The 27,919-nt window shown below is 42.7% G+C and overlaps 1 protein-coding gene across 1 annotated transcript in view; it reads left to right on the forward strand.

Annotated features, from left to right (window-relative positions):
• TTC12 (tetratricopeptide repeat domain 12) overlaps window positions 1-27,919 on the forward strand; it is a 50,997-nt gene that overhangs the window by 17,440 nt on the left and 5,638 nt on the right. The window contains exons 8-18 of the mRNA XM_023208251.1: window positions 2,943-3,014; window positions 5,845-5,905; window positions 6,353-6,541; window positions 7,719-7,788; window positions 8,884-8,972; window positions 11,328-11,496; window positions 17,075-17,167; window positions 18,251-18,311; window positions 19,084-19,221; window positions 26,348-26,446; window positions 26,922-26,990. Coding sequence (XP_023064019.1) covers window positions 2,943-3,014; window positions 5,845-5,905; window positions 6,353-6,541; window positions 7,719-7,788; window positions 8,884-8,972; window positions 11,328-11,496; window positions 17,075-17,167; window positions 18,251-18,311; window positions 19,084-19,221; window positions 26,348-26,446; window positions 26,922-26,990 — 1,110 coding nt within the window. The remainder of the gene's footprint in view (window positions 1-2,942; window positions 3,015-5,844; window positions 5,906-6,352; window positions 6,542-7,718; window positions 7,789-8,883; window positions 8,973-11,327; window positions 11,497-17,074; window positions 17,168-18,250; window positions 18,312-19,083; window positions 19,222-26,347; window positions 26,447-26,921; window positions 26,991-27,919) is intronic.

A 27,919-nucleotide genomic window follows, 5' to 3' on the forward strand; every position in this document is an offset into this window, starting at 1 on the left:
ACTGGCACTCCATTACTAATACTGTTAGTACTTTCATGCCAATGTAATCTTTTTTGACACTTTTAAATTGGTAGAGACAAGCTTATGTGATGATATTTCAAGACTGATGTTTCTTGTCAAGGAAGATAAGGCAGCAAAGCTGGTTTCAATTAGGACCAGAATTATTTCTTTCTCAGCAGAACACCTCTTGCACAATGAAATACATCTTCCTCTGAAGGCAGGATTCCTTTAAAGGGAAGCTGGGGTTCACCCAAGAACATTCTCGTGAGGGTTGACACATGGTCAAAGGAGAATGGGTCTATTAGTGAGAAAAATCCATTAGCAGCCTTTTACATCATTGTCTTAGGAAGGCAAATTCACAGCTATCCGCACTTCACGGTGACACACGATAGGTCGGGGACAAGGCTTTAATGCTTGGGGCTCGGTTTCCCCCACCTGCTGTAACCCTGGTGCTCGGCTAGTGAATGTACTGTGAATATTTGGCTTTCATGAGCTGAAGTGCTGGAGTTTCCTCTTTTCTCTTTAACCATCCATTTCCTGCTTCCTCAATTTTATCCTTTGTGAATTCATGAGGGGTCACCCCTCTGCTCCCTGTCTTTTGTCTCTGTACAGTTACTCCTTGACAGCTCTCTTCTCCTCTCATGGGCTCAACTCTCATCTCTGCAAATGGCTCTCAGACCTACTTCCCCAGTCTCCCCTTCCCCAGCTCCAGGGCTGCATGTCAGCTGCCTCCTGCGGGTGCCTTTTGATAGTCTTGATGTCATCTGAAACTCAGTATATCTAGAAGCCAACTCTTCATCTTCTCACTCAGCCTTTCCCACTCCCTGCCCTAGCTGACCTCTTTCTGTTAATGACACACCACGTCTTTCAGGTATCTAGGCCCCTGGTTTTGACTTCACATCCTCCATCACCCTTATCACTGATAGTTAGTTGATGCTGGTCAGATCTTTCTTTGACATAGCTCTGGCATCTGCACTTCCTTTCCCTCCCACTGTCACCAGGACTTCAGACATTAACCGTTGTTCTAAGTGATTGTTCTGCTCTCCTTACTCATCTCTCATTGTTCAGGCCACCATACCTCTTGTTCAGCCTTTCCCTCCTCTGATCACATCTGCATGCCACCTTCCTACCAGCTTACCTCCACACTGCCATTGGTGACTCACCCTCCTCCAGTGTGGCTCAAGATGGGATCTTCTCTCCACCCAGCACCTGCCCCTCAATCCCGGCTGGACTGTCCCCAAAGCCGCCTGTACTCTCCTCCCTCAAGTTCTTGCCCAGCCCGCTCTCCCTCCATCCTCCTCTCTTCACCTCTACATGTCACTAAGACTCAGCCCAGATCCCTCCACCTTTGCATACCCTTTTAAAGACTGCATTTTAAAGCATATTTTCTTCCACTGATTTTTTTCAGTAGCATTTTCTATAGCATTTATATGCTCTTTTCTGTGGCACCTTTCTGAAGGAGATTTGGTGTCATTTTTAAACCCTTGAGAGTTTAATGGCCAAATTTCAAATTCCAGCTCTTCCACTTGTTATCTATGTGACCTTGGGCCTCTCCAACCCCTAGTTTTCACATCTGTAAAATAGGCATAATAACTGTATCTGCTTCATAGAGTTGTTTGAAAGCTTCTGTGAGATCATCCATATGAACCATAAAGCTTAGTGCCTGGCACATGGTTTGGGCTGAACAATCATGCACATTTATTTTTATTATGACTTCCATTCATTTAGCGGTGAATTGGGAAATGGTATACACAAGAGTGTATCTCTAAAAGCTTCTCCAACAATTATTGTTCTTTCTTTTATTATTATTGTTATTCTTCTCTCTTTTATTATTACTGCTCTCTTTTATTAAATTTAGATTTTCTCTTTTGCTCTGAAATGAATTGGTGCTGATATACCTGCAGCAATAGCAGCTAATACTCTGTTACCCAGAGCCACACCAAGTGTTTTACGTAATTTCTTTCTCACAACAACCTGAGAGAGATACTATTATTGTCTTCATTTTCCAGGTGAGGAAAATGAGTGTCAGAAAAGTTAGGTGGCCTGGCCAACAACATGCCACTTCTGCTGAGTAGCAGAACAAGGATCCACCCAGGACATTTTAGACTCGCGAGCTTGAACTCTTAACCTCTTCATATCTAAACCTTTGAAGGGCATCTGATTTGGCATAATGTCTTGCATATAAAAGAAGTTCAATCAATGTTTATTAACTGGATGTCTTAGATTTTAGTGTATGTCTCTGTCAAATCATTCCCTGTGGAGTTATAATGACTAGGGTCAGGCAGGTGCGGGGCCCCCTGTGTAAATGGTCTAGTTTCAGCCATAAGTTTCAATCCTGCCTTTTGAAGGTGGCATCCCTACTAATCTTAAGTAGTATGAACAGAAGGTCCCAGTACATATGTTGTGGTTTATTTGGGAGGAGGGACTTCCCAGGCCCACTAAGATGTAATGGTAACCTCAGCTATTTTCTTAGAGTAAGTTCTCTTCTAGTAAACCAGTGACTCTCAAACTTAGCTGCACATTTACCTCACCTAGAGAGCTTAAAAACTTATTGATGCCTGGGTCTTATCCCAGAGTATAATGTAATTGATGTGGGGTGCAGGGCCGGCAGGACTTTCACAAGCATCCTAGATGATTCTAATGTTCTGCCAGTGTTAAGAGCTCTTCTAAACTGAGGGTTTGCTTCCTGATTGCATCTCATTAAATGGAAATGAAAAGTGGCAGGTATCATTAATTAATTTGGTGAAGAGCTTGCTGCTGCACCCAGGCTCCTTGCAGACATCAATTAGTTTGGTCACAAATGCACAGAAAAGTTTTGTCAATTCTGGTAGTTGCCCTGAGAATCAAAGCTTTGCCTTAACTCTTTTAGCTGTGTAGTGAGGGTAGTGGCAAATGACTTCACATCTTCTAAAACTTCTGATCAGTCATTCTCTTTTATGCAGTGTGATGAAAAATGCACAAAAGCATATTTTCACATGGGAAAAGCCAACCTGGCCCTGAAGAACTACAGTGTGGTAAGTTCTTAGAGGAATGTAATTGACATGTTTGATCACAGACTGATGCTCCCAATTGTGCTAGAGGAGAACCATGATTCTCCAAGCTGATTAGGTATCAATCCATCCTTCAGTATTTTCCAAGGTAAAGCTCACTATTCTAGTGGGTGTGAAGTGATACGTCATTGTGGTATTGATCTGCATTTTTTTGGTGACTAATGATGTTGATGATCTTTTCATGTCTTATTGGCCATTTATATATTTTCTTTGGAGAAATGTCTTTTTTTTTATAATGAGATGTAAATGTCATTTATATATTCTGAATACAAGTTTCTTATCAGATACATGATTTCCAAGTATTTTCTTCTACTCCTTGTATTACCTTTTCATTTTCTTGATGATGTTCTTTGCAGCACAAAAACGTTTAAGTTTGATAAAGCCTCAATTACCTATTTTTTCTTTAGTTGCTTGTGATTTTGGTGTTATATCTAAGAAATGGTCATCTAATCCAAGGTCAGGAAGATGTATATCTATATTTTCTTCTGAAAGTTTTATGGCTTAGCTCTTAAATTTAGCTATCTCTAATCCATTTTGAGTTCATTTTTTGTATGATGTGAGGTTGGGGTTCAACTTCACTCTTTTTCATGTAGATGTCTACTTGTCCCAGAACCATTTGTTAAAGAGACCGTTCTTTCCCCCATTGAGTGATTTTGGCACCCTTGTCAAAAATCAATTGACCATAAATATATGGGTTTATTTTTGATCTTCCAGTTTTATTCCATAGATCTACATGTCTGTCCTTGTGTCAGTACCACAGTGTCTTCATTTTTGTAGCTTTGTATTAAGTTGAGAAGTGAGAGTCCTTCAACTTGGTTCCTTTACTTTTTCAAGATTGTTTTAGCTATTCTGGTACTCTTGAATTTCTGTATGAACTTCAAGATTATTGTGTCGATTTTTGCAAAGAAACCGGATGGAATTTTGATGGGTATTACATGAATTCATAAGTCAATTTGGTAACTCCTGCTATCTAAACAATATTAAGTCTTCCTATCCATGAACATAGGATGTCTTTCCATTTATAAGATATGTCTTTAAAATAAATTGCTTCATATGATACATTTTTTAAAAGTTGTTGGATTTTAATTGTAAATGTAATGCAGGCTTATTGTAATAAAGCTAAATAAAAGAAATATGAATAAAGAAAATGTTAATCTTTCCCTGTCCACCAATTTTTATTTACTCATTCAATTTATTCATTCAGCAGATATTTATTGCATGCTTTCTATGTGTCAGGCACTGTTAATACAGGCAATAAAGAATACATCAGTGAAATGAGACAAAGTCCTTGGCTTCATGGAACTCATGTTCTTGGGGTAAGGGTGACCAGGAGACAAAAAGCAATCAAATAGATGTGTAGTACGTTACATGTACTATGTTAGACAGTGGTATGTAGTACTGAGAAAAATAAATCAGGAAGCAGTAAAGATGAGACTGGTTTTTTATAGAGTGGTAAGAAAAGGCTTTCTAAAGGAATGGAGGGAGTGAAGTGAGCAAACCATGTGGATATGTAAGGGAATAAATTCCTGGTGGAGGGATAGCTAGAAGGGAGCCAACAAGAGGAGAGCAACAAGAGATGAGGTCAAACTGGTGATAAGGGGCTGATCCTGTAGGGCCTTACAGGCTTTTCAAAGGACTTTGGCTTTTACTTTGAGTGATCTTCAAGCTTTATTGGAGGATTTTGAGTAAAGGAATTAAATGATCTGACTTATATTTTAAAGGATTACTCTGACTGCTAGACCGAGCATGTGTTTCGGCGTCGTAAGATAAGAACAGAGAACGAGTGATAAGGCTATTGCAATAAATATCCAAGCAAGAGGTGATGATGGGGACCAGGTTGGTAGTGATGGAGGTGGTAAGAAGTGATGGGATTTTGGATATTTACTGACAGTGAAGCCAACAAAAATTGTTGCTAGATTAGATCTAGGGTTGAAGAGAAGTTGGATACAGGGTCACTCTGATGTATAGACTTCTGTTCCTGCGACACTGTTCTCTACTTTAATGTGCTATTCTTTCCTTCAGTTTCTTAGCTCTAGTCTTCTAGACAAACTTTGAACCTTCAAGATTATCTCAGAACTGTTTGTTTGTTTGTTTTGGGGCGTTGTTTTTTCTGAGCTTTTTCTCTAGGTGACTGGTTAGATTATACTCTGGGCAGTTCTTATATTCCTGTGAGAAATACAGCACTAAGCCCAGGAATCCTATGAACTAGAATCTTCATTTTTCCAGTAACTTTCTATCTAGCAATTTCCTCAATGAGAAGCCCTCACTCTTGAGTTTTCCAGCTGACTCTTATGTGGCCAATAAATGGATCCCTTACTGGTTCTCTTCACAGCCTGTACATTTAACTAGGCAGTTCTCTTTTCCTATTCCCGAGTCTCTGTCAACATTGCCTCTAGTTTCATTTATTTCCTAACTCCCTACGGACATATCTGACAGCCTTCTGTTCTCTCTCAGTGCAAATATCATATCTAAGTTTTGCATTTACTTTATGATTATTTCTATCCCAGACAGACATGATCCATAAGAATTTAAGACTGGATATTTTTCATCATGAGCATCTAACAACACTGTTTCTTTAAAACGAATTTTGAAATAATACCTGTTGCCCCCTAGAACTGGAGAAGCCTGAACAAAATGTCAAATGCACAGTGTGTTCCTGTGCCTGCCTCCTGCACTGGGAGCAGGAGGAGGCGTGGAGAAAATAATGAAGCAGCCAAGCCCAATGACACCCATTGTCTTTCTCATAATCACTTTTACCCCAACCACTCTTCAAGGTCTTGTTTCTTTTTTCTAGTCTAGAGAGTGTTATAAGAAGATCTTAGAAATAAACCCCAAGCTGCAAACCCAGGTGAAAGGTGAGCACGTTCCTGCTGAGACCCTTTGTCTGAACTCCCTCTGCCTCCTGCCTTAGAATGCCTTCCGTGCTTTCACTGCCCTTGGCCACGAGGCAGCAGCGGATCCTCTTTCCTGCACAGTTTAGTCTTCTGTGTTAACTGGCCCACTCTGCTCCTCTGCTTGCTGTAATCCCTTGCAAATATTAATATTTGCCTTCTTCATTTTCTACACCATCCTCCCTTAGACACTTTTAGATTCCCTTGAATCTCCAACGAGGTTTAAGATTCTGGTTATAGATTTAGACTGTTTCTAAAATTTTCCTTGCTAAAGAAGAGTTTTAATTATTTTAATGCTTTATGCTTCTCAAACTCCCATCCTCAAAAGAAAGTAAAAAAAAAAGGTTGCTTGTTGTGTGGTATTGTTGACTGTTAGGGTTTTGTTTTGCTTTTCCTTTCTTGTTTTTCTAGATTACCTGAATCAAGTAGATCTTCAGGAAAAAGCAGACCTTCAAGAAAAGGAAGCCCACGAACTGCTGGATTCAGGAAAGAACACAGCTGTGAACACCAAGAACCTCCTGGAGACCCTTTCCAAGCCTGACCAGATCCCCTTGTTCTATGCAGGGGGGATTGAGATTCTGACTGAAATGATAAAGGAGTGTAAGCCAGAGATGTGTATGATCTCATGAGTGCTGTCAGTGTGAAGGGACATGTTCAGAGGTCTGCCCTTAAGAATCCCTCCCTTTCTTCCACAAATATTGATTGAGGATGTACTCTAATGTAGCTGCTAAAAGGGGTGCACAAGAATGTCCTCCCACCTCTGCTCCGTCCTCTCTACAGAGCGTGCGTACACTCAGCACACATGTAATAAACATACACAACACAACACATACACATGGCACACACTCCATATATACTTACGTACACCACACATGCACTCAGCTTGCGCTCACTTGAATGTATCCTTATATTACACACACACCACGTACCACACACAGCACACTCACACCATAAGTACTCACGTCAGTCCACATATCCTGTGCACATTCCACTGTCACATTTTCTCCACATACCCCGTGCACATCCTGCATGTACTCCACATATACCCCCACAGACACCTCAAGCATCCCATACCACCTTGCACGCTTTCCCTCCACTGTGGAGGAATGGAAGACAGAATTTTATAGGTTAAACTGTAAGGTTCACCCAGTTACACTGAATGGCTGCTTAGGATGTGAAAATGGTTTCAGAGCAAACATCAGCTCTCGTACTAATGAGGGTCATACTGTTCTCTATTACTAGCTCTTGTAAACATTGTTACCAAGGCTTAAATAATCTCTATACTCAGTGACAGCATGTTGCTTGTACAAATAGATGGAGTGTCTGACTTCTCTTTAGTGTACAATGGAGGGCACACAAATACCCCCTTTAGCAGTTTCTTGGAGATTATAAATTCCTCTCTAGAGCCTGGAAATAGCTTTGAAATAAATATTTAAGAACAAATGGATATGCTGGTACTTCCCATAGGTTAAGCAGCTCTGGGAAGCTCTCTAAAGATGACAGAATGATGAGCTGTGCAGATAGCCCTCGGGGCCACCCCAGCTCTGTTCTCCTCTAAACAGTCCCTCTGCCTGAGAGGCACTGAGGCCTCTGACACTGAGAGGTTGCTGACAATTGTATTTTTCAAAATGTAAAGTTTATTTGTTTCTGCCAAACCATTCATGTGGGCACCGTGACATTCCATATTAGGTTTCTTATTAGCAGGTGGCTGTGTCGCAGCTAGACACCAGCCAGCCAGTTTGGGAGTCTAAAGTGGTTTTCTCTGTATCTGTTTCAGGCACAGAACAAACTTTATTCAGAATGCACAATGGATTTAGTATCATCAGTGACAACGAGGTCATAAGAAGGTAGGGATGTTCATAAAGACAGCCCAGCATCAAAGCAAGGGAAGGAAACCACTTATGAAATCAGACATGAGGACATAGTTACATTTCTGAACATTACCACCCTTCAGTCAGTAGTGGGGGGCTCTCCAGGAGTGCAAAGCTACTACACGAACATCTTTGAGTGCTGGCCTTTAAGTCACTGGAGTTACACTGCAGTTAACAATTGAAGCTGGGCACGGTGGCTCATGCCAGTAATCCTAGCACTTTGGGAGGTCAAGGCGGGCGGATCACTTGAGGTCAGGAGTTTGAGACCAGCCTGGCCAACATGCTGAAACCCCGTCTCCACTAAAAATACAAAAATTAGCTGGGCGTGGTGGCGGGCACCTGTAATCCCAGCTGCTCGGGAGGCTGAGGCACAAGATCACTTGTATCTGAGGGGTGGAGGTTGTAGTGAGCCGAGATCATGCTACTACACTGCAGCCTGGGTGATACAACCAGATTCAGTCGCAAAAAAAAAAAAAAACAATTGAAGAGAGAGGAACAGCAGCACTTCCCAGGGCTCCTCTAAGCTCTTCAAAGTCAGAGAAATTATCATTCTTGCTGCTTTCCCACCAGTTTTTGCAAGGTTGTCATTTGTTCATTTCTTCTTTTGGAATTTGCTGATCATATCAAGAGTGATATAAATGTAAATGGCCCAATCCCATTTATAATTTCATCTGAAGAAAGACCTGTATGGTAGGAGGCAGTTTGCTAAAGTGACTGTATTGTAATTTCGGTTGTTCTGGTGTGCTCCTGAGGCTTAGGATACCGGTGTGGCTTGGAGTCACCAGTACATGTCCGTGTGCTCAGCCACAGTTCACTGGTCCCAGTGCAGCCATCACCCATGGCACTGGCTTACTGTCTAGCCTCTGTACAGCCCAGGCTTCCTCAGTCTGCGTCCTTGGCCTGGGACTCATGGTTCCATGATTGATCCTGGTGACCCATGGCTCTGGATCATAAAACTATACTTTCTGAAACCTGCATTTGGCGAATCTCGGGATGAAATAAAACCAAATGGAAGAGAAAATCAAGACTGATTTTCAGACTTTTAAGATAGCTCTCCTTTGTCCATTCTAGGTGTTTTTCCACAGCAGGAAAAGATGCAGTTGAAGAGACGGTCTGTGTATCTGTTCTCAAGCTCTGGCAAGCAGTGTGCTGCGGGAACGGTAAGCCTGGGTAATCACCACTGATCACCATTAATGCGCTGCGTTCAGGGGAGTCCGCTGTTGGGCTGACTGTCTTCCCCAAAGGCCAGGCCCTGGAGAGTTGATGTCTAGACTTCCCCACACGCCTGCTCCCTCCAGGAAAGCTTATGGATCAAAAGCAAGGTAGACAGATGAGGGGTGAGGTCAGTGAAGGGAGGAGGTTGTCAGCATAATGAGTGGTCTCCTCTCTTCTCTCCTCCTGCTCTTCTGCTCTTTGCAGGCTCATGACTTCTGTTCGTGCACTGGCAATGAGGTAGATGGAGTTTTTCTTTTCTTGTCAGCCTAAAATATTGTTCGTTTGTGCTAACCACAGTACCTTTCCAGCATCCTGAGATTTACAGTCATCCTCGCCAGTATCTTCAGACACTAATTAGCGTCTAGTATTGAGATAGTAGAATGCCCCGGGCATTTTATTTACTGGGCTAACTCTTAGGCTTTTCGCATATTTGCATCTTCCAGGGTTCATTATGTTTTTGTATAATCTTTCTTAATCTCTTTTGTAACTTCAATGTAAATACAAATTTTACTTACTTCTGTCATTTTTAAGAAGTGTGTTTCATAGGAAAAAGTTTGACCCTGGACAGAAACACTGAAAATGGGGATAATAATAGCTATGTCTCCTTTTCACAGGGCCACTGTGGGGAGCCAGCGACAGGGCTTGTGAATGCAGTTTGTATATTCTGAAATGTTAAGTAGGAGATAATACCTTTTTTTTTCTTTTTTAGTAGAGTAGAGGAATCAAGAACTTAAGAAATTAAGCTTTTAAAAATCTAGACAATCGGGGGGCCTATTTCCTGACAAGAATTAAGGGGAATTATGCCCAGACTACTATCATCGTCAAGGTGCCTTGCTACTCTGTGTAAGACCCTGCACCAGCTTAGGGCAGTGTTTTTGCCAACTCCCCTACAGGAGGGTGAGGAAGGCAGGACTTGGCGATGGTATGTCTCAGTGTGAACCTGACATAACAATCTATTTACTCTATTTCTGTGAACCTATTTATCATTTCTGTGAACCTTACAGTTACATTTTTTTATCATCTGAAAAATATTTTCAGATACCTGTGATGTAAATGCTGTGTCTCAGGTCAATAAAATCTTGATATATCTAACTCAATAAATGCAAAGCAGTTTTTCAAAAGGGCAAGGGAATGCTTAAAAGTAAGGACATGGAAATATGTCAGTGATCTATTGTAGAGTGGGGAAGAGAAGCCAATTACAGGGTAGGATGTATAATATTTTACACATTATTTATATGAGAGGTGAATAATACCTCCTTTGGGGAGTGGGCTTACCTGGAGGGGTGTCAACTAACTCTGTGTTGTTTGAATTATTTATATCAAGCTACTTTTCTAGTATAAGAAAAAAATATATAATCAACAAGAACCTTTCCATTTCAGAAATCAGTAGATCCTATCTTACATGGACAAGAGTAATTATAGGTGAAGTGTGGGATTGAGATGTAATGTTTTTAATGAAAACATGGTTTGATATGTGGGCTACACATAGGATCCTGCAGTCCTGTTACTCCGGCTCTTTTAGGGTTACAAAAGACCTGGTGTGTGTCTTCTCCTGGATGCTGTGTGCTATGTGTAAATGGGCAATTAGCACAGGAGGGGAGAGAGCCAAGGGTAATGAGGTCCAAGTGATGGGGCCCACCCCTTTGAGATCCAGTTTGCTCTGTTTCACAGCTTAGCCTTATACTGCAGTCTGTACCCTGCAGTTTCAAACAAATTCATGTACCTATTCAGAAAATGAAGCAAATGAAAGGGGATAAATCTACTGCCACCACCCTGAAAGAGCTTATGTTCTAGGAAGGAGGGCACACTTTATTCATTAATGCTCTCATATGATATTCTAGTTTCCTGGATAACATTTCCTCAAATGACCACTCTAGCCATTGTGTGAATATTGATGGTCTAAAGACATTCCACAATTAAACTGATTTATTTCCCTTTGCTAGTGTTTCCAGATACCACACACCAAGGAGGCTTGACAATAATAATGACGTAGTTGATTTCTGGGTGCCAGTCCCTGTCTGGCACAGTCACGTACTAATTCATTTAATGCTCATGATGTCCCTGTAGGTAGGAACGTAATCCTCATTTTACTGATGAGGAGACCAAGGAGCACTGCTAAGGTCACTCCCCTGGGCATTCAGACCCAGCAGTCTGGTTCTAGAATCCACACTCTTACACTTCATTATCCTGCCTTCAAATGAGTGGGCACCAGTTGAGTTTCCCATTAGGAGAGAGGGCGACAGAGCTAGTTTAATTGCCGTGATGGCACGCACAAGACACACAACCCCTGTATTTTGCAGAGGAAAATCAGCGTGTGCTAGTGATGCACCCTGACAGGGCCAGGCTGTTGGCCACCCTCTTGTCCTCCAAGGTCCTGGCCATCAGGCAGCAGAGCCTTGCCCTGCTGCTGCAGCTCGCCCAGACTGAGAGCGGACGGAGCCTGATCATCAGCCACCTTGACCTGACCAGGTAAGCCTCTGCTGGCAGGATCTTCCTGGGACATCTCGTGTCATCACTTGACAAGTTCAGGTGTACCTGTCTCCCCCTTATATCTCTGATGTGTGACTTGAAGGATCAATAACAGAAAGAGCCTTTGACAAGAGTGCTGTGTCATGAGGACTTCTGGGACAGACTCCTGTCTGAACTTGGTACCATGGACAGTTTCACTTCTCCTGAGCAACTGGCTTGTCCCCATCCCACAAATGGTGCAAATGGCAGCCCTTCCATAGCCAGATCAGGAGCCCCACCTTAAAATAGGTTACTTGCTTCTGTGCCTTTGGCCTCGTCCTATCTCTACCCTGTTCCTACCCTTCCTTTTCTTCTTTCATTCTTATTTGAGGTAATCCTGTCTTATTCTATGTGTCCTTAAACCCTTTCTGCAAGAAGATGCACTATGAATAAATAAAACATTTCGAATACTGTTGAATGGAGGTCTTTCCAAAGTGTAAGACTATGAGCATAGAATGTGTGTCCCCTAAGTAGACTTTCTAGAAAGATTACTGAACCACAGTGATTCTGCCCAGTTCTTTATAATTTATTACTTCATTTTTAAATTATTTGTTTGTTATTTTGCTTGTTTTACTTATTCATTTATTTACTTTTATTAAGTTTTCAGTTTATTTATCTTTACATGATTAGTTTGAACATACGAAATTGTCACTTATTAGATCTAAAAGGTTGCATGCCCGCCATTTCATGGGGTTCAATCTAACAGAAACAGTGGCGATTATTGTAATTTGCTTTATAAATGTTTCTCACACAATCTAAAAACAGGAGATTACCCTTCTGAATTTTTTTTGTTCACTGCTATTTTGTTTTATCTCCCCTCATGCTGCGAGGTAGGCAAGGTAAGCTTTATTATCTCATGTCACTCATGGGGCAGGAAGAACTACGGCAAGGAACCACTGGAATCTCACCCAACTAGCCTAGCCCCTAGGTACTGTTCTGAGGACCCAGCTCCACTCTGTGTTCTCAGTAGGAAAAGGAGCCAGACCTGCTGCAGCTGGCTCCTGTTCCTTCCAGATCTTTTTAGGACCCTGCTGAGCCCTCCCACACGGTCCAATTTGGTGTGGAGGTCCATGTGTGCCGTGACAGGGTGGTTATTAAGCCTTGCCTACGGCTCCCCTTCCAGGCCTAGTTGCAGCCCCAGTGGCTCCCGGGAAAGGCTTTGGCAAGCCACTGAAGCTCAGGCTGTGCGGCAGATGCTGATTGTTAGTGGACTTAAATTCCCCAAAAGCACATTTCGCATTTCAAATGACTGCCGTCATTTCCTCAATACCTTCATCGCATTTTTTTAATATTGTTTTTGTCTCTTTGAGTAAATGTAGCTATAGCTATCATGGGCTTTTCCCCTCAAGCTATCTTTGAATTGCTTGAATTTCAATGTGCATTTTTCCAGTGTCTCGCAGAGTGGCGTTCACGATCACCTCGTGTGGTCCTGCCTACTCTCTTTAGACAGTCAGAGAAACCTCAGCTTTTTACTTTTATGCCCACTAGCCTCCTTAACGTTCATCTCCAGTTGAACCAGACAGAATGGGTTCTCTGTGATGAAATGAGGCAGTTTGAAGCAAGACAGGGCTGCGCATAGCCCCATGACCATCACGGCAGCACACTTATCACATTCCTCCCACAATGCTTATCCTCAGAGAAGAGGTTGAAGGCATGAATGTGTGCTGGCCAAGGACCAGTATCATTTTGTCAAAAGTGCCGGGTTTTAGTCTTAAGCAGTACTGAGCTTCCATTCCCTGCATGTCTCTGCTTGTGTGACCCAGGAAAGCTACTTAGCACTGACGGGCCCTGGCATCTCATCTGCATCACTCACTTACGATGACACTTAGTGTGATGCAGTTGAATTTTTTCTGCTGCATTATGCAGAATTCTTGAGCAAAAGGAGCTTAAGCAAAATAAAGCCTGGCTTGTTTTTTCACCTAATAAAATGAGACTAAAGATAGCAGCTGTTGGTGCAGGGGCTTAAAGATGTCGAGATCAAAGCCTCTGCCCTTCTCTTGACCTTCCTCACATGGTCATACCTTCCCTCTTGCTGCAACTCCAAGCTTCACATCCTTCTTTAAGACAGGTCAACACCAGCTGGATCTATCCCTTTTATCAAGAAAAGCTACTGCCTATTTCTCTTTGGACAGAATTTTGTCACATGCTACACCTAGTGGGAAAAAAATGATCCCAGCTTCTTCTGTAGTAGAGTTAGGAAGAATAGAAGGGAAAGGGAATGGAGCATATCTGTGGAGTTAGCCAGCAAACAGTATCTGCTACAGAAAAAAAAAAAAAAAAAGCAACTAACATCAAGCAAGCCTGACACATGGGGTGATAGGGGCTCAATATTTTTATAATCATTTTCTTTTAGGGAATATTGTTCAGGGTCCTAAACTGAAGTAGCCATGCATTTATTGGTTACATGAAAGTATTTTCTGACCTGTGGTTCACTCACAGAGACAGTTGCTTATCAGCAGAGCAGAAAACCTGCCACCATAAAAGAGGGTATGTGAGGAAATAGAAAGGGATACACCGTCCGCTATAGGTGCTGAGTCCAGTTAGGATGTGTGCACTCTCACATAGAGGGGGGCTAGCTGTTTGTGTCTCCCAGGACAAAGCCAAGATGGTCTTAGACTGTTGTCTCATCTGTGCTGTTCAGGTTCATTAGCATTAATTTTCAAGACCGAAGAAAATAGGTTTAAATTGGTGAAGGAAAAATCTGAACTAACTGTAAAACAAATAAATTGTTTTTGACAGCAGGAGCACTGGAATCCATTTCTGAAGATGTTAGGGATTTGCAGAAGCTCGGTGTCACCTGGGCCCTCAGAAACCATCCAGTCAAGCCCCACTCAGCATAGATGTCCTCTGCATACCCCCATACAGCCTGTGCATCATGCCCTCCAGGGGAGATGCCAGCAGTTTTCGTTATTTTTATCTCCATTTGATTCGGGATGGGCACTAACGCAGCTAATAGACAGGGTGGAGGAAGTCTGTCCCCAATTAGTGAGGGGCTGTGGGTCTCACCTCCCAAGGTAGCCAACTGTCCATTTCAGGACAGTTCTGATTGATATAAATTATCTCCTTACACTGTGCGTATGCTGCCTGCCCCATACTATTCTGGGGTTGATTCTGCCTCCATACATTGAGGCCCAGGCCCAGACTCCTTCCAGCTTTCCAGTACTTTAGGTATCTGAAAATAGTGATATATTTCAGGTTAAGCATCCTTGTTACCTCCATCATTCCTTTGATGATTTGGCCTCCAGACCACTCCTAGAATAAGTGGCTAAATAGATCCAGCACCATAGATGTGGGTGACTGGAATTCATATTCCCAAAAGCCCAGTCTGATAGCCTGTCATCTGTCTTTCTTAAAGATGTCAAGGTCAAAGTCTTCGCCCTTCTCTGTCCTGTGGCATTTGGTCCTATTGATCACTACTCTTCTTGAAACTCCCTCACAGTGATTGTTAGGACACCATCCTTCCTGGCCCCCCTCCTACCTCCTGGCTATTCCTTTGTGGTTTCCTTTGCAAGCCCCGCTATGCTATCACCCTTCCAAGTCAGGGACCCCGGGATCCTACCCTTGTCCCTCTTCCTATCCATGGCTTTCGTCAAGAAGCATACCCTTCTGCTACTGGACATCTCTGTCACAACATCCACAAGTATCATTGACTTAATAAATCAAAACGTGGTCTCACACCAGTTCATCTACCTGAATTTCTTGTCTTCATAGAGGGCATCTCTGCCTATCCAGTCGCCTAAGCCAATGTCCTGGAAGTGACCTGGCTCTCCCTCACCACATCCATAAGATAGTATGCTGCCAGCTCTTTGTCCTTAGCATCTTCTGAATTCATTTTCTTGTAGTTCTCCTCTACTCTCTCCAGTCATTTCTTCCAGGTCTTCATGAGCGTCTCTTTGTGTTTTTACTGTGCTTGTTACTCTGCTGCTGCCTCAGTCTAGTCCCTTAGCCTTTATTGTCTGGACAATCACAGTTCTCCCCTGGTTGAATTCCTGCCTCCTGTACTACCTGCTCCAATCCAGCCTCCACCGTACACTGAAGGGATTTTTCTAAAATGGACATCTGCTCTGCTATTTTCCTACTTAACACACTGAAATGACTTCCTTGTAAGGCTGGTTCTCCAATTACTGAGAAATATAATGGCTAGGAATCACATGAGGACTTCACGAAAAAGCAGCCTCCTGGAGCCTCCTCCCACTCAGACTGACTGAGGAATCTGTCCCGGAGGCCCCCACCACCAACCACACATTGGAGAACAGGGGCCTACAGGGCAAAGTACAGACTTCCCAGCAGGCCCTAGAAGGCCCCCGGGATCTGGGCTCTGTCCGGCTCTCTACCGTCCCCTGTTCTCCCCTCACATCCTAAGTATTAACTGCGTACCAGCAGTCCCCAAATGTGCTCCTGCAATTCAGTGCCCACATAGTCTGTGACTGCAGGCGGCTTTGCCTGACATGCCTCTGTACCCGTCCCCATGGGCCCAACGCTGGCCTGCAAGCTGCCTGGAACCAGGACATTTTCTTGTGTCATCGTTAGGACCCCAGAACCAACTACATTGCCTGGCACACAGTCAGTGCTTGTTCTTTGTGATTGGTCAAATGGATAAACGAATGAATAGCTAACACTACACTTCAAGAGACACTGAAGTGTCATCTGTTGAAGTCTTCTTCACTTCCATCCCCACACCTCCCACCAGCGAGACTCTGGTCCCCTCAACGTGTGTCTGTCTCTAACATATCACCTAAGACAGTTTATCTTATTTATTTACATATGTATCACTGTAGGAGACCAGGAGCTCAGTACTGAGCACAGTATACTTAGCACCTTGTAGATGCTTAATGCAAGTTTGCTGGATGAACAAATTACTCTTACTTCCATTGTCGTGGTGCCAGTAAGTCCATCTGGGCAGCCTGAGATTACATCAGGTGTTTTTTGGCATCTGTGTTAGACTGTTTGCTCATTTTGTGTTTGTAAGTGGCTAAAAATCCTTAAATATTTCTCATATGAACCAGTTACAAGCCAGGTCTCACAATTCTGTTACTTATGCAGAATTTCCAGCTCTAAGTGGAGAACTTTGAGCTTAACCCTATTAAATTTAATCTAATATATTCAGCAGCCTGTCACAATCTTGTTAAATCTTTATTCCATCACCCACCTTATTAGGGGGCCCTCCCACTTTAGTCATCAGCAGATTAGTAAGCATGCCATTTAGATGTCATCTAAGTTAATGAACTTGACTGAGCCAGAGTCACATGGCAGAGTCTCAGAAACTCCTTCTGAGCTGGCGTCCGATAATCAATAAACTTTGGTTAAAAGTATTCAGCATTCTGGGGATTCACATTAAGTGGTGGAGCCAACCATTTAAGAGTGTCTGTCTCTGGGTGGGCAAGGAGCTAGGCTTCTAGGAGGGCATGGCAAGGCAGGCACCCTTTCTGCTTATTTCACCCGGATGCTGACTCCTTTTTGGTTTCCTTGCAAGGTTACCCTGTTGGGATGTTGTTAGTTGGAGGACAGCTATCTCTGAGGTTATTATGGTTTTTTGCAGATTATTGGAAGCCCTGGTGTCATTTCTTGATTTCGCGGATAAGGAGGCCAACACTGCTATGGGACTGTTCACAGACTTGGCTCTGGAAGAAAGGTAATTTTTTTTATTTATAGAAATTGACATTTCTTCTTCAGTCTTTGTTGAACTGTCTGATCTTTAAAAATGTGCCGTATTCAGAGAGGCTAGGCCAAGTCTCCAAGTGAGTATTGCAAGATTCACTGAGAAGGAGGGCTGATGCCTCCCAGGGGGCTGCGGCCACCCACTCCCATTCTAGTCACTCTGCATAGAGGCTGACCTGGGCCTCCATGGGTTTGGAAGCAGCAGCATATTTAAAGCAGTGCCTCTCACAGTAGGCAAGCCTCCAAAGTGTCGGGAACCTTCCTTCCTTCTAATCAGTGCCTGGTATATAGGAGTTGCCCAGCAAATTCGCATTGAATGAACCTGAGTGAGCCAGTGAGCCAGCAAGCAAGAATGAACAGTCAAATGCAGCCTTCTCTGGGGTTGCCAGTGACATTATGAGTAACGACCTCCTTCTGCCCCATGGCTTTGTGTTGTTTTGTTTTGTTTTACCTAGCTGCTGGGGATGATAGTAAGGGTCTCAGTTTTCATAATTTTTCAAGAGCTTTTTTTTAAAGGGCATCTTGTGTTTTAAATTTCCTTACAAAGTTTAGGACACCTTGCTTAGAGATGGTAATGGGATGAGAGAGCTGCTTGTGCTCACAGGCAGGCCAGCCAACTGGCACGGGCCAGGGTATGGAACAGTGGCTGTAGCGTGTGGAGATGCACATGCATCTAGGCCCTCCCAGTGGCTCCGATGAGTAAACATGCTTGCACGGTATTTGCCTTCCGCACGGCACACACATGCTGTAGACTCAGAGCAGGGATTGGGGGTAAGTCACCTTGGCGGAAGCCTGGAGATTCCAGCAACTCCTGCTTAAGGGAGTCACCATCTGAGATCTGTTGTTTAACATCAAAGGCAATTCTCCAGACTCAGAAAAACTAAAGCCACGTTACATACATAGTGACATGTTTTTTTCTGTTTTTGTTTCTAAATTCTCCATGCACAATCTAAATCATATGGACCTAGAGTTTGCAACATTAATTATATGAGACACTGTATTTATGTTATAGTTTATGCAATGTAAAAATAAATCCTGGCTCATGGTTTCTCGACAGATTCCAAGTCTGGTTCCAGGCCAACCTTCCAGGTGTTCTCCCTGCACTCACAGGCGTTCTGGTGAGCAAACCCTCATTTTCACCCTCTGTGACAGACACTCTCAGGAGCGTGAATGGGGCTATTTAAACACAGTTTACAATCCAGAACAACTATTGTCTCTCGGTTGATTAATCATTTATTCACAGCTGGAATTTACACAATTGTCAGTTATTGAAACAGCTACAGAAGGGACAGGTGGAGGTGGCATATGGATGGCGCTGGTTACAGGGGAGGAAAAGCTGGATATGGGTGGCATCTTAAGTGAAGGTGGATAGAGTTCGTCAGTCTCCATCAGTCCCCTGCTGACAATAAGTTTGATGTGTGACGCTGTTCCCAAATGGAAGTCATCCTGTCAGGAAGACTAGTGTAGCAATTTGAGCTGATAAGGCAGTGAATAGTGTCGGGGGCAGGGCTTCTCCTTGGAGAGTGTGTTGCAACTGAAGCCTGTCCCTATTGAACCTTAGAAGTTTCAGGGGCCCTTTAGAGAGCATAACCACACCCCAGCGTGCCACAGCTGTGGAAATGGAGCCTCTGAGAAGGGAAGGGATTTGCCCAGGTCCTCCCAGCTGGTTGATGGAGGAGCTGGGATTAAGCCCTGGGCCAAGACCCTTTTGGGTCTACCCCTCTATGTGCCACCATCCTGTTGCCAGTGTGACCCCAGGGATGCCCCTGTGTGACATGAAGCTATCTGGTTGGTTCGCGGGCCTTTCGGTGAGTGAGGGATGCACCGAGAGGTCATGCGGCATCCTTTGCCTGCTCTCTGAGGCTCTGCCTTCTTTCGATTCTCATTTAGAAGACAGATCCCAAGGTAAGCAGCTCCTCAGCTCTGTGCCAGTGCATTGCCATCATGGGAAACCTCAGTGCTGAGCCTGCCACCCGAAGACACATGGCGGCCTGTGAGGAATTTGGGGATGGCTGCTTGAGCCTCCTGGTATGTTAGCTTTTTTGTTCATAATTGGTCTTTATCCTCTTCGGGGGCATTAGCTGCTGCTTAGTTATCTGGCTTTTCCAGAAATTCTGTTTCTGTGAGTGCTGGATGGCGCCAGTGGCTTCTCCCTTCTGTAACCTCGGATTTTATGCACTGCTGGCCTTAAAGAGCCCCCCAAATCAAGTCTCATTCGCCCTGGAGAGGTTTGAAGGATTTTCTTTGTTAATTTTTTAAAATTATTTATTTATTTATTATTTAACTTTTAAGTTCGGGAGTACATGTGCAGATTTCTTATATAAGTAAACTTGTGTCATGGGAGTTTGTTGTACAGATTATTTCGTTACCCAGGTATTAAGCCTAGTACCAATTATTTATTTTTCCTCATCCTCTCCGCCTTCCTCCCACCCTCCACCTTCTGGCAGGCCCCAGTGTGTGTTGTTCCCCTCTGTGTGTCCACGTGTTCTCATCTTTTAGCTCCCACTTACAGGGAAGAACATGTGGTACTTAGTTTTCTGTTCCTGCATTAACTTGCAAGGGATAATAGCCTCTAGCTCCACCCATGTTCCTGCAAAGGACATAATCTCATTCTTTTTTATGGCTTAATGGTATTCCATGGTGTATATGTACCACATTTTCTTTATCCAGCCTATCATTGATGGGCATTGAGGTTGATTCCATGTCTTTGCTATTGTGAATAGTGCTGCAGTGAACATATATGTGCATGTGTCTTTATAATAAAAATATTTCTATTCCTTTGGGTATATACCCATTAATGGGATTACTGGGTCAAATGGTATCTCTGTTTTAGGTCTTTGAGGAATAGCCACACTGTCTTCCACAATGGTTGAACTACTTTACACTTCCACCAACAGTGTATAAGTGTACCTTTTGCTCTGCAGCCTTGCCAGCATCTGTTATTTTTTGACTTTTTAATAATTACCATTCTGACTGGTGTAGATGGTATCTTATAGTTTTGATTTGCATTTCACTAACGATATCAGTGATACTGAACTTTTTTTCATGTGCTTGTTGGCCATATGTATGTCTTCTTTTGAAAAGTATCTCTTCATGTCCTTTGCTCATTTTTTAGTGGGGTAGTTTATTTTTCTCTTGTAAATTTGTTTAAATTCTTTATAGATGCTGGATATTAGACCCTTGTCAGATGCATAGTTTGCAAAAATTTTCTCCAATTCTATAGGTTGTCTGTTCACTCTGTTGATAATTTCCTTTGCTGTGCAGAAGCTCTTTAATTAGATCCCATTTGTCAGTTTTTGCTTTGGTTGAGATTGCTTTTGGTGTCTTTGTCATGAAATCTTTGCTCATTCCTGTGTGTAGAATGGTATTACCTAGGTTATCTTCCAGGGTTTTTATAGTTTTGGATTTTACATTTAAGTCTTTATTCCATCTTGAGTTAATGTTTGTATATTGCGTAAGGAAGGGGTCCAGTTTCAATCTTCTGCATATGACTAGCCAGTTATCCCAGCATCATTTATTGAATAGGGAATCCTTTCCCCATTGCTTGTTTTTATCAGGTTTATTGAAGATCAGGTAGTTTTAGGTATGCGGTCTTATTTCTGGGTTCTTTATTCTGTTCCATTGGTCTATGTGTCTGTTTTTATACCAGTACCATGCTGTTTTGGTTACTGTAGCCCTGTAAGTATAGTTTGAAGTCAGGTAACATGATGCCTCCAGCTTTGTTCTTTTTGCTTAGGATTGCTTTGGCTATTCAGGCTCCTTTTTGGTTCCATACGAATTTTAAAACAGTTTTTTCTAGTTCTGTGAAGAATGTCAATGGTAGTTTAATAGGAATTGCATTGAATCTATATATTACTTTAGGCAGTATGGCCATTTTAACAATATTGATTCTTCCTGTCCATGAGCACAGAACATTTTTCCATTTGTTTGTGTCATCTCTGATTTCTTTGAGCTGTGTTTTGTAGTTCTTCTTGTGGAGATCTTTCACTTCCCTGGTTAGCTGTATTCCTAGGTATTTTCTTTTGGTGGCAATTATAAATGGGATTGTATTTCTGATTTGGCTCTTGGTTTGACTGTTGTTGGTGTATAAGAATGCTAGTTACTTTTGTATGTTGATTTTATATCCTGAGACATTGCTGAAGTTGTTAATTAGCTTCAGGAGCTTTTGGGCCAAGACTGTGGTTTTTTCTAGATACAGGATCATGCCGTCTATAAACAGAGGTAGTTTGACTTTTTTTCTTCCTATATAGATGCCCTTTATTTTCTCTCTTGCCTGATTGCCATGGCCAGGACTTCTAATGCTATGTTGAACAGGAGTGGTGGGAGAGGGCATCCTTGTCTTGTGCTGGTTTTCAAGGGGAGTGCTTCCAGCTTTTGCCCATACGTATGATGTTGGCCATGGGTCTGTCATAGATGGCTCTTATTACTTTGAGGTATGTTCCTTTAGTACCTAGTTTATTGAGAGTTTTTAACATGTAGAGGTGTTGAATTTTATCAAAAGCCTCTTCTGCATCTATTGAGATAATCACATGGTTTTTGTTCTTAGTTCTGTTTATGTGATGAATCACATTTACCTATTTGCATGTGTTGAACCAACCTTGCATCCCAGAGATAAAGCCTACTTCATTGTGATGGATAAGCTTTTTGATGTGCTGCTAGATTTGGTTTGCCAGTATTTTGTTGAGGATTTTTGCATCAGTGTTAATCAAGAATATTGGCCTGAAGTTTTCTCTTTTTTGTTGTGTCTCTGCCAGGTTTTTGAATGAGGATGATGCTGGTCTCATAAAATGAGGTAGGAAGGAGTCCCTCTTCCTTGATATTTTGAAATAGTTTTAGCAGGAATAGTACCACTTCTTCTTTGTACATCTGGTAGAATTCAGCTGTGAACCCAGCTGATCCTGGGCTTTTGTTAGTTGGTAGGCTATTTATTACTGACTCAATTTCAGAGCTCATTATTGGTTTGTTCAGGGATTCAGATTTTTCCTGGTTCAGCCTTTGGATGGTGTATGTGTCCAGAAATTTATTCATTTCTTCTCAATTTTCTAGTTTATGGGCAGAGAGGTGTTCATAATATTCTCTGATGGTTGTTTGTATTTCTGTGGGGTCAGTGGTGATATCCCCCTTGTTGTTTCTGATTGTGTCTATTTGCATTTTCTGTCTTCCTTTTTTTTTTAGTCTAACTAGTGGTCTACCTATTTTATTAATTTTTTCAAGAAACCAGCTTTAGGATTTATTGATCTTTGGAATGGGTTTTTGTGTCTCAGTCTCCTTCAGTTCAGCTCTGATTTTGGTTATTTCTTGTCTTCTGCTAGCTTTGGGATTTGTTCGCTCTTAGTTCTCTAGTTGTTTTAGTTGTCATGGTAGGTTGTTAACATGAGATATTTCTAACTTTTTAATTAGAAATATCTGTTAGGGCATTTAGTGTTATAAATTTCCCTCTTAACACTATCTTACCTGTGTCCCAGAGATTCTGGTATGTTGTATCTTTGTTCACATTAGTTTCAAAGTACTTGTTGATTTCTGCCTTAATTGGTTTATTTGCCCAAAAGTCATTCTGGATCAAGTTATTCAATTTCCATGTAGTTATACAGTTTTGAGTTCATTTCTTAGTCTTAATTTCCAATTTGAGTGTTAAGGTTTCAGTTATTTTGCATTTGCTAAGGACTGTTTTACTTCCAAATATGATTGATTTTAGACTATGCACTATGTGGCAATGAGAAAAATGTGTTTTCTCTTGTTTTCATTTGGAGAAATCTGTGTATGTACATCAGGCCCATTTGATCCAGTGCTAAGTTCAGGTCCTGAATATCTTCACTGATTTTCTATGTCAATGATCTAATATTGCCAGTGGGGTAGTAAAGTCTCCTGCTATTATTGAGTGTCAGACTAAGTCTCTTTGAAGGTGTCTGAGAACTTGCTTTATGAATCTGGATGTTTCTGTGTTCGGTGCATAAATATTTAGGATTGTTAGATCTTCTTGTTCAGTTGAACCCTTTACCAATATGTGTAATGCCCTTCTTTGTCTTTTTTGGTCTTTGTTGGTTTAAAGCCTGTTTCATCTAAAACTAAGATTGCAACCCCTGCTTTTTTTCTGTTTTCCATTTGCTTGGTAGATCTTTCTCCAACCTGTTATTTTGCCTGTGTATGTCATTGCTTGTGAGATGGGTCTCTTGAAGACAGCATACCAGTGGATCGTGGTTCTTTATCCAGCTTGCCATGCTGTGTCTTGGGACATTTTGGCCCATTTACATTCAAGGTTAGTATTGCTATGTGTAGATTTGATCCTGTCATCATGATGTTAGATGGTTATTTTGCTGACTTATTTATGTGGTTGCTTTATAGTGACACTGGTCTGTGTACTTCAATGTGTGTTTGTAGAAGGTGGTAATGGTCTTTCCTTTCCATATTTAGTGCTTTCTTTAGGAGCTCTTGCACTACAAGTCTGATGGTAATGAATTTCCTCACCATTTGCTTATTTTTCCTTTACTTATGAAGTTTAATTTGGCTAGAAATGAAATTCTGGGTTAGAATTTATTTTCTATAAGAATGTTGAATATTGGCCTCCAGTCTCTTCTGGGTTGTAGAGTTTCTGCTGAGAGGTCTGCTGTTAGTCTGATGGGCTTTCCTTTGTAAGTAACCTGACCTTTCTCTCTAGTTACCTTTAATATTTTTTCTTTCATTTTGACCTTGGAGAATTTGATGATTCTGTGTCTTGGAGGTGATCTTCTTATGAAGTATCTTACTGGGGTTCCCTGCATTTCCCAAATTTGAATGTTGGCCTCTCTATCTAGGTTGGGGAAGTTCTCATGGATGATATCCTGAAATATATTTTCCAAATTGGTTCCATTCTTCTCATCTCTTTCAGGGACACCAATTAAATGTAGATTGGGGCTCTTTACATAATTCTGTATTTCTCAGAGGTTTTGCTCATTCCTTTTTATTCTTTTTTTTATCTATTCTTGTCTGACTGTCTTATTTTGGAAAGCCTGTTTTCAGGCTCTGAAATTCTTTCCTCTGATTGGTCTATTCTGCTATTAACACTTGTGATTGCATTATGAAATTCTGGTAGTGTGGTTTTTCAGCTCTATCAGGTTGGTTATGTTCTTTTCTGTATTGACTATTTTGTCTGTCAGCTCCTTCATTGTTTTATTATGATTTTTAGCTTTCTTGATGTGGGTTTCAATGCACTCCTGTAGCTCAATGAACTTCATTCCTATTCATATTCTGAATTCTATTTGTGTCATTTCAGCCACGTCAGCCTGGTTTAGAGCCCTTTCTGGAGGGGTGTTGTGGTTGTTTGAAGGAAAGAAGGCATTCTGGCTTTTTGAATTATCAGGTTTATCATGTGGATTCTTTCTTTTCTTTGTTGATTTCTCTACTGTCAATCGTTGAGATTGCTGACCTTTGGATAAATTTGTTTCTTTTATCTTATTTGATGACCTTGAGGGTTTTATTGTGGTATAAGGTGGATTCAGCTGACTGGCTTTATTTCTAGAAGATTTTAGGGGGTCAGTATTCAGCTCCCAATTTCTGGACTGGATGCTCTAACTCTCAGGGACTTGTATTGGGCCTTGACTTTGTTTTCTGGCTCCTCTAGGTTAAGAATACACTGCAGTGGGGGAGCCAAGGTGATCCCAAACCTCTGGTCACTATACTCCAATGGATAGTGTTAGCCCAAGAATTTCATAATGTGGTGATAATGGGACCTTAGCTTATTCACGCATGCCAACAGCAGTGGAAGACCTGTGGCAGGGTGCTAGCAGGTATCAGGGTACCTGCCTCCCTGTGGGTGTTTGCCACAATGGCAGAGGCAACACAACTGGGGGAGAGGGTCCCTGCTGATGACTGTGTGTGTAGTCATGCTGAAGATTGTGCCTTCTCTGTGCCTCGCAAGCAGAGGAGGTTGCTCCTAGAGGGAGAAAGATCCACTGTACTCTATGTCATGCTAGCACAAGGGCAAGTTGCTGGCTGGCTCTATGCCCATCAATACTCCATCTGCAATGGTGATCAGCAGGAAGAGGAGGGGCAGGACTGCACTCCCATGCTCTGGCAGGGCAAGGAAAGCAAAACCTGCCTCATCAGACACTCACCAGCAAAGTGATGTGGGGAGTTGCCTTGGGCCCAGGGGATGCTGTGGTGTGGAGAGGGAGCATGTGGGCTGGTGCATGGTGATGGGGTACCCTGCTGGTGCTCTCCACTGTCAGGCATGGTCTGCCAGTGCAGAAGCTATGGTGTGGGTCCCCAGGGCCCCCGAGACTGCTCAGCAAGCAGGTGTGACCAGGCTGGGGCCCCAGGAGTCCAGCAGAGCAACAGGTCCTCAAGTTGGACTGGCCCTGTTTGATGGGCAACACCACCCTGCAGAGTTCAGGTCTGATGATTTCCCGAGGGCTAAAGTCTCCTATGGGACTTATTTGAGCCTAGGGGGATGGCTGTCCCTGGCCATGCTCCACTACAGATGCTTCCATGCCCAACCCTCTGGGTTCCACGTCAACTGGCTTGCCACCCCTACCACTTCTCTAAGCAGCTCTCCCTGACAACTCGCTGAGTGTCTGTGGTAGTCAAGGAGATTTCTCCTGCCGGGGTTCCAGAGGCCTATGATGAGATTAGATTGCTCTTTGCCACTTCAATTCACCCATTCCTCAAGAGCCTTTGGGGGCCAAGAACAAGCCTTGGTACATAGGAGCCCCATGCAGGGTTCCCAGTTACTCCCCTCCACTCCGCTTCTGCATCTTTCCTCCATCTACTCTCAGTGTCTTCCCTTTGAAGGTCTGTTAGGAGGATGTCAGTCATCTCTGTTCCTCAGTGGAAGCTGTTCCACCTGGCTGCATCTAGTCAGCCATCTTGCCTGATCCTGATTTGAAGGATTTTTCTGATGGAGTTGAATGATCACCCATCTCAGCAGCTCACTCTTCACTTTCAACCCAGGGCCAACCTGATCCATAGTCCCATGGCAGAGGCACCAGAAACTCCTTCCAAGTCTCCTGGACCAACACTAACTCATGGAACTGGTCTCTGATCCTCCAAAACCATTTAGGTTCATGACATTGGCAATGTAGGGAGTGTGGGAACTCTGAGACACTAGTCCAAGGGAAAAGATGACCATAAAAAGCTGTAAGGCAGAAAGGTCATTGGTTACCTTGTTTTGTTTTCCAAGGCCAAGTGTGAGGAGGATGTGGACCTGTTCAGAGAGGTTATCTACACACTCCTGGGACTCATGATGAACCTGTGTCTTCAGGCTCCCTTTGTCTCTGAGGTACAGCGTTCTTGTCTCCCTGCCCGGAACCCTGGAACAACCTGTACACATTCTGTGGCATAAAACCATTCTCGTGTTCACGAAGAGACAGAAGCATGTGCACTCACACACTGGCCGTGGAATGGGAAAAGGCTGGAGGGATGCACTCTCCCTTTGTTCTGCTGAGGGGTGGATGCATCACTTAGTCATGTACTCACTCAGAAAACAGACTGGGTATCCAAGGTGTGCTGAGCAGAGTATGAGGTGCTGTGTTTACAAAGTCAAGTGAAAGGTGGTTCCTGCTATCAGGGTAATACCCTGGAGTTAGGGGAGACAGACATGGGGAGGAATAAGAGCAGTAAAAGATGGTGTTGTGAGGGAACCTGGGCACAGTGTCGTGGTGCTAAAAAGGAGAGGGTGCTCAGAAGAAGCTCTGCTGAGAATTCAGATTGTCAGAAAAGTAAAATCTCCTGCTGGCCTCTCCCCATTGTTGTAGGTTTGGGCTGTGGAGGTGAGCAGAAGGTGCCTATCTTTACTAAACAGCCAGGATGGAGGAATCCTGACAGTAAGTTTCTCCCAGGGAAATCCAGAAGCAACTTTCACTGTTCTTGTTTTGTTTTGTTATCAGTGTAATCTTTTTCAAGTTGCCACCTTTGAGAATCTGCTGAGTCTCTGAGATACGGTATGGATATACTATTCGAATAATGCACACAAGCACATAAACACCAAGTTTTGTCTGCAGTTTCAGGGATTTGGTGACCTCCTTGCCATGTCTGTCACCTGTGGATCCCGTAGAGTCAAGGAACCCAACTTAAGAATCCCCCTTCCGTATGGTCTGAAATTTAACCAGCTTAGAGGATATAATCGATCTGATTTGTCCTATTTCAAAATATCCTGTGCAAATTGGACAGATTAAGTGTCCAACTTATTTAGAATCCCTTTTTTCCATAGGAAAAAAAAAAAATAAGCCAGGCCCATATTTTAAGCCAGTGATCCTAGAGGTTGTTTGTGCATAATAGTTTTAGCCTCTTTTTAAAATATATGCTGAAATGGCTTTCTCAATTCTGTGTCTGCCATTTGAATAAGAAAACTGAGAAAGCCCTATATGTCAGCACAGTGCATCAGGAAAAGAATATTAGTGTGATTCAAGAGGCTATTTGCCATCACCCTAGAAAGTGTTCATCACTCACGTTAAGTGATCACCCCTGTTTTTCTCCCTGTCAGGGCAGGGCCCTAATGCCTAGAGAAGCAATTAGGGCTATATCTAGGGTGGATCTGGGAAACCAGTGTTTCAAGGGTTGCAGACTGAGGACTGGCTCCACAGTTTAAAAAAGGTTCTGAGTAGATCCAACATACCCTGTTTGGGGGTAGCACTCTCTAAACGTCCCCAAAGTCAATTCAGACAGGATAGGGTGAAGGTTTTGTGCGTGTGCATTTTCACGGATGGGGCATCATAGCTTTCATCAGATCCTCCAAAGAGGTCCATGACCCCCA

This window comes from Piliocolobus tephrosceles, chromosome 13, assembly GCF_002776525.5.
Source record: "Piliocolobus tephrosceles isolate RC106 chromosome 13, ASM277652v3, whole genome shotgun sequence".
In the NCBI taxonomy this organism is placed as follows: Eukaryota; Metazoa; Chordata; class Mammalia; order Primates; family Cercopithecidae; genus Piliocolobus; species Piliocolobus tephrosceles.